Below are 12,247 nucleotides of genomic sequence, written 5' to 3' on the forward strand. Positions count from 1 at the left end.
AACTACTTATATAAAATGAACTGGACAGTTTGCACAAGTCTTTGAATATCAAATCTGCAAGTCATTCCAGTGAGTTAAATCAAATGTCATGGTGACCTTACCAAAAAACAGGCATTCCCTGAAGAGTGATTATGATGAAGGAAACTATCAGCTGCGTATAGCATGTGTACCCCCTGCATTCAGAGAAAGAACAGGGAGAGGGAATGGGTCAGTAGATAAAAGTATTTTTTGTCCAAATTTCTCAATTTTTCACTGTGGTGTAAACTTGTACTTAAAGACTTCTTACGAAGAAATTACTTACCTAATTTGATTAAGCACGAGAGATTGTTTGGGAAGGGAACATGTTGCTCTGCAAGGGTTTACAATGATGTCTTTGGAGGACTGATGTACTAGATGTAAGATATGACTGAAAACTACTTTGTAGTATTTAAAATTTAGAACAAAGTGTACTTAATTAGGTTTGTATTGTGAAACTTCTTTTTTTTCTCATTAAGACTGTTTCTGTGCTTTAGGTGAAGGCACTGAAAGAGAAGATTGAATCAGAAAGGGGGAAAGATGCTTTTCCAGTAGCTGGCCAAAAACTAATTTATGCAGGTAATGGATATTCTAAAGATTACTGTATCTATCTGAATCTACCTTATTTTTTATATTCTTCTTTGACTTTGATGTGAATGTTAAGTCTTCTAAAGATTGTAAGTACTGAACTGCAAACGGGTTAAAAAATACCCAAACAAACACAAAACCAAACCAACAGCAAACCTTGTTGTTGAAGGGAACTCTTAATTTTGAATTAGAATTTTTCAGGTTTTAATACATGTGTGTCTGTTGTTATCTTTGCTCTTACAGCATGATATGCTAACAGCTTTAGTCTTGGGTGGGGTACACTAGGTGAAGTAGAAATAACTTTTGTTACAAGAAATTAGGATTTAAGCAGATGATGTCTCATGTTCTGGGTTAACTCTTGTCTTTTGTTCAGTTTTTGCTGTGCATAGCTGAAGCATTCCTTTGTATACCTCAGAGAAGTAAAAATCAGATTAGCTCTTTTGTGTTAACAAAAGAAACCCACCACCAAATCCTTGCTATACAAAGGTACTTTCAATACTTTTAAGCTCTGTCATTAGAAACATGTATTATGTGCTAGCAAAAAGCAGGCTAATGCCAGATAAAGACATGAAGTTACTTTATTTGAGCTAACATAGTTTGAAATTTTTTTGGCAATATTTTTTTACTGTTTTCTACCTGGCTGGTCCGTTCTGGCACTAATACACAGATTCAATTTTTTGTTCTTACTTCATGTCAGAACTTTAAAAAGTTCTTTTCCAATACCCCCTCTAGTGCTTTTTCCTCTCAAGCTATGCTTGAAAGAAACTTTGTTGGCCTTTTTACTTCTTCAGTGTACTGCTTTGTAAACAGTATTGGTTTTCCCTTTCTAATAAGCTAAAGTCACTGGTCACATTAGAAAGATGCTAATGGAAGAGAAGTTGAGAGTCTCTCCGTGTTTGTACAGACTCCTCAAGACTATGTTTCTTAGCAAGTTTTATGTCCCTTGTACATCAGAGGAGGGAGTGAACACCAAGAACATGAAGGTAAAAGTTGCATGTGTAGTAAAGAAATGTGAACAAGGTAGAAGGCCTTGTGCAATGTGTATAATTGCATGACTCTTAATATTATGTTTCTATGATTAAAAAAAAAAGGATTGCCTAAGATCATATGATGTGACTTGAGTTTGTTTTCAGAAACCAGAATTTATCTGCAGCATTGTATAATCTTCAGAAGCAGTAGGAAGTATAGAACATAAGATTTTGAATAGAAGACCATCCAAAGATTGATTGTATTTTTTTTGTTGGACAAGGGATACAACAAAGGTGTATTGATGACGTTTTTACTTTGATTAAAATAAGGTTTAGAATTTTCATAGTTTGGTAAAGCAGAGTGGTATCCCAACTGAACCTGATAAAAGTATACTATTTGTTATTAAAAATGCTTGCAAACTTTTAAATAATAAGATTATGCTAATCAGCAGTGAGGTAGATCTGTTGTGTTGTCATTTGTAGGGTAAAGTCTAGAAACCCAGAGAGCGATATGTTCTAAGAAGACAGGATGTCTGCGTATATATGTTGTGCAGGCTTCTTCCCCAAAGTGCCTTTAAATGAGAAAATTCTGAGTAAACCTGTGTAGGTTCTGAGTTAGATGCTGGACCATCTGCTACAGGTATTAATACTATGACAGTTCATATAATATATTCTGGAGTATTCAGCCTGGAAGACTGGTGGAACCAGTAGAGAGTAGGACAGTGCCATACCATTTGTGTTCCAGGTGCCATAATGCATACACATTACTTGATTTCCTTGCAATCATCAGGATAAGGACATGTCCTGTTAGTTGCAGTTAAGTGGTGTATTCCTCTAGCGCGGAGAATGGTTATGAAAATGTGTATTTTCCTGTTGAAACAGGGAAGTGGTCCTTGGCGCATCTTCAGAAATGAATTAATTACAATTGTAAAATACTTCCTGAAAATTCTGTAGTAGAAGTAGGTGCTATAAAACTCACTGAAATACAGACTTAATTTGTAATTTCTGGTACTGCTTTTAAACCAGCTTATCCTAAGAAAAAAAAGTCTATGTGGTTTAAGGTGGTTTTGAGTTCTTGTAGACGTGAGGCAAATCTACTTTGCCACAGTATCATCTCTGCTTACCAAACATCAAAAGTGGTAGCATAACAAATGTTTCTTGTTTTAGCTGATTTTTTTTTTTCATTCTTCTGTTAAGGTAGCGGGATATGGGATGGTTCTAGATTTCTCTAATGCTTTAGCCTTCATTTAAGAACAAACTGCAAAGATTGTTTTATTTTATAAGTTGCAAAGTCACAAACTTCTCTAATGCGGATAAACTTAGTGTGTGGCAGGGAACTGTGGATAGTTTACTACACCTGAAGGGCAAACAGAAGATAAGCAGGAACGAATTTTCATACTGTGTCTTGAGTGTGTAAGCAGGAATAAGTTTTTCAGTTAAGCTTATTGTGTACTAAAGCCTTTCCTCTACATTACTTGTATCTGTGTTAAAGGTCCAACAAATCTTTCTCTAGATTTAACGCTTCTGTTTTAAATGATTTGAAGCATCTTCAGCACTTACGGCAACAGCCTTCAAGCTAACTAGTACTGTGGACCCCACAGGAGGAAAATTACTTGTGGCTCTACTGCCAAAGCTTGATAGCCAAAACACTTTTTGTAGGGTTATTAATGTTTATAGATCTGCATAAAGTGTGTTTTTATGGTTTTTTTTTTGAACTGTGTTTATATGAGAGAATCCTAAGATCATCTAATGATCCGTTAAATAACTTCTCCTTAATTTGTATCTGTTTAATTTGCCAGGTAAAATCCTTAATGATGATACTGCCCTTAAAGAATACAAAATAGATGAGAAGAACTTTGTGGTGGTTATGGTGACAAAAGTAAGTAGTCATTATTTTTGAAAAGGAAATTCCATTAATTTCATTCTTTTTTTCATTGCGATGAGTGATTGTATATGCCTATCCTTAAAACCAATGGAATTTGATCATGTGAAAGTTTTGGTCAACAATAAAAATAAATACTTATGTGAATAGACAGGAAATAGTGCTTCACAGTCCTAGTTTGCCTATGCTGATTGTTCGTGCTGTTCTGTGCTGAGTGTTTACATCATAGAAAAAACCTGCCAGTGGCTTATTTTACTCTTTCTTCTTTCTTGTCTCTCTGTGTTATTTTTCTAGTGATACTATTAAAAGGAAGAAGGGAACCTAGATAGTTTGTTACTAAATCCTCTGTACAGAACTCTTCCAGTCTTACCATGTTGCTTTTCAAAACTCATGGCTATTTCTTCTATGAATCCCAAGAGCTCAAACTAGTAGAGAAGGGATACATATGCCAATCAACAAACCTGTGAGTTTTGAATGACTGCAATGGCAAATTAAAGGGAATGACTGTACATGTGTTTGAAGTATCTCTCCTCCTAACCAGTTGCCAGATTGCTTCCAAGAATCAAGCCACTGATTTTCCAGGCATTCCAGAAGAAAACTGGCTTCATCTCTGTCTTGAGATATGAAGTTAGTTTTGGAGTTAGGGGTCCTCCTTCTGACAAAGAAAACCTATATTCAGTTGCCCTTAACTTGTATCTGGTATTGGCTCGTTAGATTCTCTGTTTGAGCATAACTGTTACTACTGCCTTCCTGAACAAACAGCGTTCTAGTCTGTGGTTTGCCTGGAGAAGAGGCGTTTATCAGTACAAGAAAACAGGTGCAGACAGGATTTCAGAGTACAGCTTTAATTTTGTTTATAGCAGAAGAAACACAGACCTCTATAAAGAACTGCTAAATGCAATACCTTCTTATATTAAAGGACCTGTCCTTCAGAATTGGGCATTTCTTTGGTGTTACGGTCTTTTTGCTAAGTCTTTAAGCTCAGTTTCCCTTTCCTTGATTGTTTTCTGGATAGACATGTCCTGTCACGTAAGAACAACTGCTGACTTTGTCTGATGCTCAGATGTATTTCAGTGGTTTTTTTTTTTGAATGCTTCTTAAAATGTTGTTTATTGTGCTGGTTATGTTGGAAGCTATTCATTCTCAACCTGTCCTTTCCTTTCAGACAAAAGGAGGAAATACATTTTTCCTAGTTTAAGCAGGCATTGTCTGAAAGTGATTCACCTTGAATAAGTAGTTATGTTTTGTTAAAAGTTCAACTTCTTCTCTTTGTAAGGCAGAGATGGAGGTCAGCCTTGTAAATCCTTAAGGATATTCATAGGTAAGGGACTACAGTGATACAGCTTTCAAAAACGTTAGTTCTGTACCATAGCTGGAAGGACATGCATTCTGAAAAGAGTAATTTCTGTATAATGGGATTAGTGCTGCATCCAAGCAACATTCATGTTTCCAATAGAGATGTGAAGAATATATCACAGTTATATGCAAGTATTACCCACTCCAAATTTCTTGCTGTAGATTTGATAGTTCTTGATTCTGCTGGATTTTTGGTGCCCATGACAGAACTTGAGGATGGGAAATGTTATTTATGTAGTGCTTTGAATGTAAAGAATGTGTAAGTAAAACTTGTTGCAGGTTAAATTTAAATTTTTTAGCATCTCATTTTCCAGCAAATAGCATTGATAATGAAATGTGATTTCTGTCTTTATCACTTTTTTCCAAATTGAGAAAGCCTTATGCTTGTTAGGCTTGTCAGATGTCTCTTGACAACTGGTTTAGTTTCTTTTGAAAAATGTGCTTTTGTAAAACACAAGATGTTTTCACATTTAGAATGTTGTGGTCTATAAATATTTAGATCTTATCTTTGCGTTTCACTTACTCAAATAACATGACTGCTTTGGTATCTAAATAAGTACTGTAGTGACACAATCAGTCGCCTGTTTAAACACAATAAAAGGCATTATAGATTTAATGTCTTACAATGTTTTAACATTATGCTTGATGTTGAGGCAGCAATGTCAAACACAAATGGTCTTAACAGAAGTTAATCAATGTGTTGGCTATAGAAAGCATGGGTTTTGGAGCTTTGTACTGTGTCTGAATTCTGTTGTCCTCCTATAGCCCAAAGCAGCAGCTGGAGCGACTCAGCAGTCAAATGCTACTACAGTTAGCTCGACAACTGCAGCTCCAACACCAGTCGCTGCACCAATCCCTGCTGCTGCCCCTGTGCCAGCTCCTGTACCTCCACCACCAGTGCCTGATGCAGTTGCTTGTGAGTCTGCACCTGTGAGTGCTCCTAAAGAAGAGAAGCCAGCAGAAAAAACACCTGAGGCACCAGCTGCTGTCAGCCCGTCATCAACTGACAGGTATGAATGAGCCTCCAGAAGTGGCTTTCCTGTCCATTTCTGTTGCTTCTAGTTGTGATTTTAAGTTGAATTTTCCATTACAGTCTTAGTCCAATCATTTTCTCTGTTCTACATAATCTTTTTCTTAACTGTAACTTTAGTCTCTGGCTCAAGTATAACATTACTGATTGTAAGAAGTGCCCCTCTCTGCTTACACCTTCTCCTGTGGGAATTGTGGTCTTGGGACTAAACCTATGGAATGGAGAGTTAAATGACACAGGACTTGAGCTTCTGTTAGGTGTTTCAGAGTTACTGAGGCACAGGTTTCTTTTCAAACTGAGGTTATTCAGCTGAATGGGGATCTGTTGTTCACAAAGCTCTTAAAGACTTCAGAGGGATGTCTCCTATCCTATTCATAGACCTCTGATTGTGTTTTGAATCACATTGGTTAGATTTGAACCATAAGTTCTTTATTGCTGTAAGAGTCTCTTAATTTCTGGAAAGAGCTTTTTCTTCCAAAATGTAAGGTGTAGTATTGCTCATAATTATGTAATGTCTTAAAACTACAAGCTTATTTGTTCTGAATGCTCCTTGGCCCATCTGCAGATAGTTGTGGATAGCTTTTAACCTCAATTCTCTACATTTAAGAAGGTCAAATGGAAGTTAGAGACTTCATCCCTATTGTACACTGTAGCCTTTTTTTTGCTCACGTTAGGTTGCTTAAGTATTGCTTGGGATACAAATGTTGTTAACTGTAACTTAATGTCCCTTGAAGTGCTGCATGGAATCAAGTCTTAATTTTTCATACACTGGCTTTCAATTATGTGTGTGTTATTTATGTGAATACTGGTGCAGAAGACACTAATTTTTGAAGTGGTTATATTTAAACACCATCAAATACTGGTTTGATGATAAGGAAACAACTTGCAATTGCCTAGTACCTTGAAAATGTCATCACAAATTTCTTGCACTAAATACCCTAATCGATGATTTAATTTTGCAATTCTGAGAAATGAACATATTTTTAAAATGGAATATAAATGAAGCTTCATTTATCAGTCAAATAACTTAGAATTTTTTTTTAATGTTAATGGGTGGGGTTTTTTGCTGCTCAGTTTGTCCAGAAGGTTCAAAGATTAGTTTGAATCTTTGATACTGGAACAGTGCTTTCCAGGTTTTCCATGTACAGATTGCAGTGTTGTAAAACTGCAGTAAGGGAGCCTCAGTGTACCTACTTAACAGTAATCACGAGAATAATTTAATAAATACGTTTTAGTTACCACCTGCCTTGATTTCAGTGAGTACTACTTGTTTCTGATTTGCTTTAGAACTTAAATTACTAAGGCTGGTGAAGATTCATTGAGCCACAGCCAGGCAAGCTAGTGTCCTGTTTTGCCTTTGATCTTTTTTAGTAAATCTTAACTAGTGATAGATACTAGTGAAGCATTCTTGTTGGAACAATTTTTTCTTACGTAAAAAAAAAAAGCATCTCTGTAAATGCCTTGTTAGATTTTTAGTGGCATCTTCTGAAAACTAATTCAGATTAATCTCATGATCTTTCACTTGCTGATAGGAGTTGCCAACTCTGGTAGCCTGATAGACGTAAGGCTGCTGCAGCTCCATGTCCGCAGATCTATCAAGTATCAAGATTGAACATGTGTTCCCAGTACATACATACAAGATATATATACCTCAATGGCTGGCTGCATAGGTCAACGCAGGAAGAAAACGGCACTCAAGCAACCACACACCACCAGCAGTCACATCCTGTTCCCCTCTGGCTACCTAGGGCAAAGCCCACTAGTGCAAAATACATACGTACAAACATACAAATGAACAATACTAATTTATCCAGTAGCTGGCCTTAGACAGTCTGTTCTGATAGCTGGCCCCTAGATCTCCCAGTTTCCTAAGTTTTTGTTACCTGGGCATGTGACTGCCTGAGCCCTGCAACCCTCTTCCAGTCCAGTTGCTGATACGCAGATTCCCGTTGCATGGAGACGCATATGCTACACACAGAGGATCCATCCAGGAACTGGCTGTAGACATGCACTAAACCTGGTAGATAGTCCCTAGTTGCCCATGTCTTCCAGTTGCCTCATTCATGGACACACAAACAGGTCTCTCCAGCTGGTTGAGGCCTGTGACCTTACCAGTAGCTCAACCCGAGACCTTACAGTGTTTCCAGCAGCTCCTCTAGCAGACCCTCCCATCTCTCCAGCAGCTGACTGACTTACAGCCATTCAATACCCAGCTCTCAAGCGTCTTACCCTACTCACTGTACTCAAGCTTGATGCTTGCTGGTGGTTACACACACACCTGCATATGCATCCACACAGAATATACATGCATGCCTGTGTCTTCAGTTACCACCATGCCAGGTACGTGGACCCCTGTGGCCCCTTCTCCAGTTGCTGGCACTGAGACTTCCACAGTGTCTGGTCTCTGCAGTTGCTGGCTCCACAGATGCGTGGATCCGTGACTCACGGTTCCCTGTCCAGTTGTGGGCACTTAGACTTCCATATGCACACATGCATGTAGAATAGAGATCCCCCCCCAGCATGAAAAAGAGTTAGAAATGGAATTTAATTGAAAGGCAGGATGGACTGGTCATCAGGTGTGGGGCATGGCCAGGGAAGTGCTGTTTACATGTTACTGTCCCTTTTTCTCCTCTTTTTGCTTTCTTTACCCATGCTTTTCATCTGCAGGGTGCCTTGATGCTTGCTTCTCCCTGCCTTTGGTTCTTCCCCTAGATATCCCATAATAAGTCTTGCACAATCCCTAGACACTTTTTCCTGGCACCCCATGGTGAGTTGCACCACCCTCTAGGCAGTAATGCCCTTGATTTGTAAGGAGACCTGGAGAGCCTCTCCTGCTGACCCATCAGGGGTGTCACCCTGAGACCAAGGGGCTCATGCTTTAGGTTGCAGCCCTGGGAGGAGCTGGGAAAGGGACACCCTTGGCTCTAAGTTAACTGACTTTCCTCTGCCTGGTGGTGTGCCTCTATGTTCCTTGGTGTCCATGGTGGTGAGCCTTTAATCCTGTAACTTAACAGCTTTGATAACTTGAGATGGAGTAATTGCAAATGTTAGCAGTTTATATTCCTGGCAAAGTAGGATACTGGGATTTTAATAAGTGCTTGCCACCGACCTCCTTGGGTCCTCATTGAGGTCAAACCAGTGACTATGGGGAGGCAGTTAGTGAGACTGCTGTGTGCTTTTGAAAAACCACCTTGTTCTCCCACCCTTTAAAGCTTTAAAGCAAGCAGATGGCTAATCCCTGAGCAGATGGGCAAGAGCCAAACTATCGGGGGAGGGGGTAGGGGGGAAGGTTGGCCTTGTGTTAAAAATGGTAGCATTGTAAGTTTGTAAAGTCTGGTCTCACTATAAGACCAAAAGAGAGCTCTTTGGAAACCTTTGTTGGTTTTTTAGAAACAAAAGGGGCTATTAGAGTTACAGCTGCTGCTGCTTTTTTTGAAAAACAGCAAGTTTTCCGAAGTTTTGTAATTACCATTGCACTTGTCTTCATCTTACAGTACAACAGGTGATACATCTCGATCAAATCTTTTTGAGGATGCTATAAGTGCACTTGGTAAGTGGAGTGTTTTTTTAATGTAGACGTTATTTTGGTGCAGCAGAAACAAATGACGGATTAGCAGATGTTGAAATTCTCTTCTGTATCTGTCATTGTTGAAGTTATAATCAAAATACGCTTCTCTAAGACCTGAAGTTGGTATCTTAGAATCAGCATCGAGAACTTCTTTACTGAAGAATATTTCACTTCATATATTTTTATTGTGTAAAAGGAAGATCCTTACTATTCCTATTTTTTCCCCATTTGCCTTAGTTTCCTTCTAATTATTCAGTTTGAAGTGGCTTGAATAGACGACTGGATGTAAATGTGATTACACTTTTCACCTTTGCTCCCCAGTGTTCAGGTCTGATAAAATGACTACCTTTATTACTCCCTTGTTCCAGCTTTGACAGTACTGTCTTTGGACACATTTAGATGAGATAAAATCGCCAAATCTGCTGCTGTCTGGGTTGAGGAATGAATGCTTCCATATACTTACAGTCAATTCACTTTTCTCTTGACAGTTTAAATGTCTTTGTTTCTCAGTGGAATAAACAAGGTAAAAACAACAGGAAGTTCTGCCCTTCCTTTATGCTGATGCTGGTAGCTAGTAAAGTACTATGCAAACCCAGAACTCCTTACTTGTCCTTAAATTTTTGGAGTTTTTTTTTTTTGACTGTAGCAAATTAAGGCACATAAATGTGGGTTTTTATTTTGTCTTATCTCTGTAAACATTAAGCTGCAACTTGGTGCAAAAAGTTTAACTAACTAAAGAGTTTCACTTACATTTTTGTGTAGGGGTGCGTGGTTATATTGCAGGCAGGTGTTGTCATTAAGCAGCCTAAGGTGATTTAGGAGCAGTAGTAATGGCTTATGTGTATTGGTGGTAGCCACCAGGTCTGGTGTGTCTAACTGCAGCTTAGGTCTTACGTTATGACATATTATCGTAGGCTGAAGAAATGTATGAGCTGAAACAGATGATAGATACTATAGGAGACAACTAGTTGAGTTCTGTTATGTTTTTAAAGTGACTGCTGCTACCAAAGATGCTGCATGCTTAGTTGACCATTCATTGTACCTTAGTGCCTGAGATGTGGTCATTGCAATAGTGACCAGCAAATGTAATTAAACTGATGGTCTTGATTCAGTTACCTCCAGAATTGAAAAAAATTAAATCTCCTTTGTTTCCTCCTTTCAACTTCAGTATCCATTTTATATGGAAGTTCTTTGATTGGTGTCTGATACAGTAAACCCAAATGTCCCTAAGAGTTTGGAAATAACAGGCATTGAGTGTAATTTCCTAGATAACCATACTGCAAGGGTTATATGCCAAAAAAATTTTCAAAAGCAATAGGCATGAACTCTGTGGTTCTTCTTCTTTAGACACTGTCTTAAAGGAATTCTTTTGCACAAATTCATGTAGTATGTTTTTACATCCTAAGTAGAATCCTAGGCATGTTCTTACTGTGGCTTCTCGTTTACATTCGCTTTAAAAACAGGGATTGATTTCTACTGATTTGTTTTTGTTTTCAGTTAGATATGCTGACTGAAAACCAATGTGGTTTTGTGTGCTACATGAAGATCTGCACATCTTGCAGTTCCTGTGCAACCGTATCTTTCACTGGAGCAGCCTAAGCTTTCTTTAGGCAATGGGACAAGAGTTATTGTGGGGAGTGTGATGAACTGGATTTGGAAGTTAATCCAGCTTTAAAATGTTGTTTGAAAGACAGAAGCAAAGAGCAGAATCAGTTCAGCATTGACCTCATGAACATTCCCAGTAGCACTGTGCAGAGATAGGCCTGACACTGTATCATGACATTGCTGGTGTGCAATTCTGAACTATTCTTCTTGGTCTTACTTTTGCTCGACTTGTGTAAGTACACTGTATATGGAGTACATGTGCCTAATTTCGCAGTAATTCTGTTTCCTCCTTTGGCTTTTAATGATGGCTTATGTAGCGGTCTGTCCAGAGCAAGTCGACCTTCTTGCATGGTTTTTTTTTCTGTACCAAATCTCTCATAACTGTTCTAGTCTCTACCTAGCTTAAATTGAAAGAGCATTACAGGAGTGTTTAAGTAGTAACTTAAGTTAAGTAAGTTAAGTAGATCAAAAGGTATTTCTATCTGCTGTTTACCTTTAGTTTGTTAGCAATAGTAGGGGCAAACTAGTGCTGTGTAAGAAAGAACACGAGCAGTAAGTTTAGTAAAATTGCTGTGTTGGGACATTTGTTGGCATGTCTTTTTTGCTTCACTGAAGGTATGTACAGAAACATGTATCTTTAGAGTGAAGTTTAGGTGATTTTTTTTTTTGTCTTTGAAAAAATGAAGGTAGATGTAAAATGATTGATCTTGTAGTTGTATATGAAGACATGAACTTACCATTCCTTAAACTCAGGTTGGCGCTATTGTTTTGAAGTCTGAACAATAAATACTCAAGTTAGTCAAGGGTTGTAAGTCCGTTTTTTATCTTTATGGATAATCCACAAGTAGCCTTGGGCTAGGGCTGTTTTATTGTTTGTTCTTGAGTATACTGCCCTCAGTCATACATCCACTGATTATTTAGAAGCATTCTTTTGTAAATCAAGCAGTGTGGTCATGTTAATGTTGGCTTGAGTAGAACACCTACTCCCTAAGGGAATAAAACTTGGTATTTTCTTTGCTTCTTTTAATTGTGACTTGTCTTAAGAGAGTAGCTCTGGCAGTATCTCTTTCTTTCACTGTTTTTAATCTGTTGGTTTTTATGATGACTGTTAATTATTTAACTCTCCTGCCTCTAACTTGCTAGTGTTACAGAGTCCATAGTAGGGTTCCACTGAGATCACGAATACCTTTATCCAAGGAAGGAGACGGTATTTTGATGCCTGGGTTCCCCCCCCC

General features: G+C 38.2%; 1 protein-coding gene across 1 annotated transcript in view; it reads left to right on the top strand.

Moving 5' to 3' along the window:
* Positions 1-518: 518 nt before the first annotated feature.
* The window catches only part of RAD23B (RAD23 homolog B (S. cerevisiae)), a 22,942-nt gene continuing 11,213 nt past the window's right edge, over positions 519-12,247 (top strand). Inside the window, exons 1-4 of the mRNA XM_009706505.1 lie at positions 519-594; positions 3,371-3,450; positions 5,575-5,819; positions 9,334-9,389. Of these exons, the coding sequence (XP_009704807.1) occupies positions 3,439-3,450; positions 5,575-5,819; positions 9,334-9,389 (313 nt within the window). The 5' untranslated portion in view covers positions 519-594; positions 3,371-3,438. The remainder of the gene's footprint in view (positions 595-3,370; positions 3,451-5,574; positions 5,820-9,333; positions 9,390-12,247) is intronic.

This window comes from Cariama cristata, unplaced genomic scaffold, assembly GCF_000690535.1.
Source record: "Cariama cristata isolate BGI_N322 unplaced genomic scaffold, ASM69053v1 scaffold7468, whole genome shotgun sequence".
NCBI lineage: Eukaryota > Metazoa > Chordata > Aves > Cariamiformes > Cariamidae > Cariama > Cariama cristata.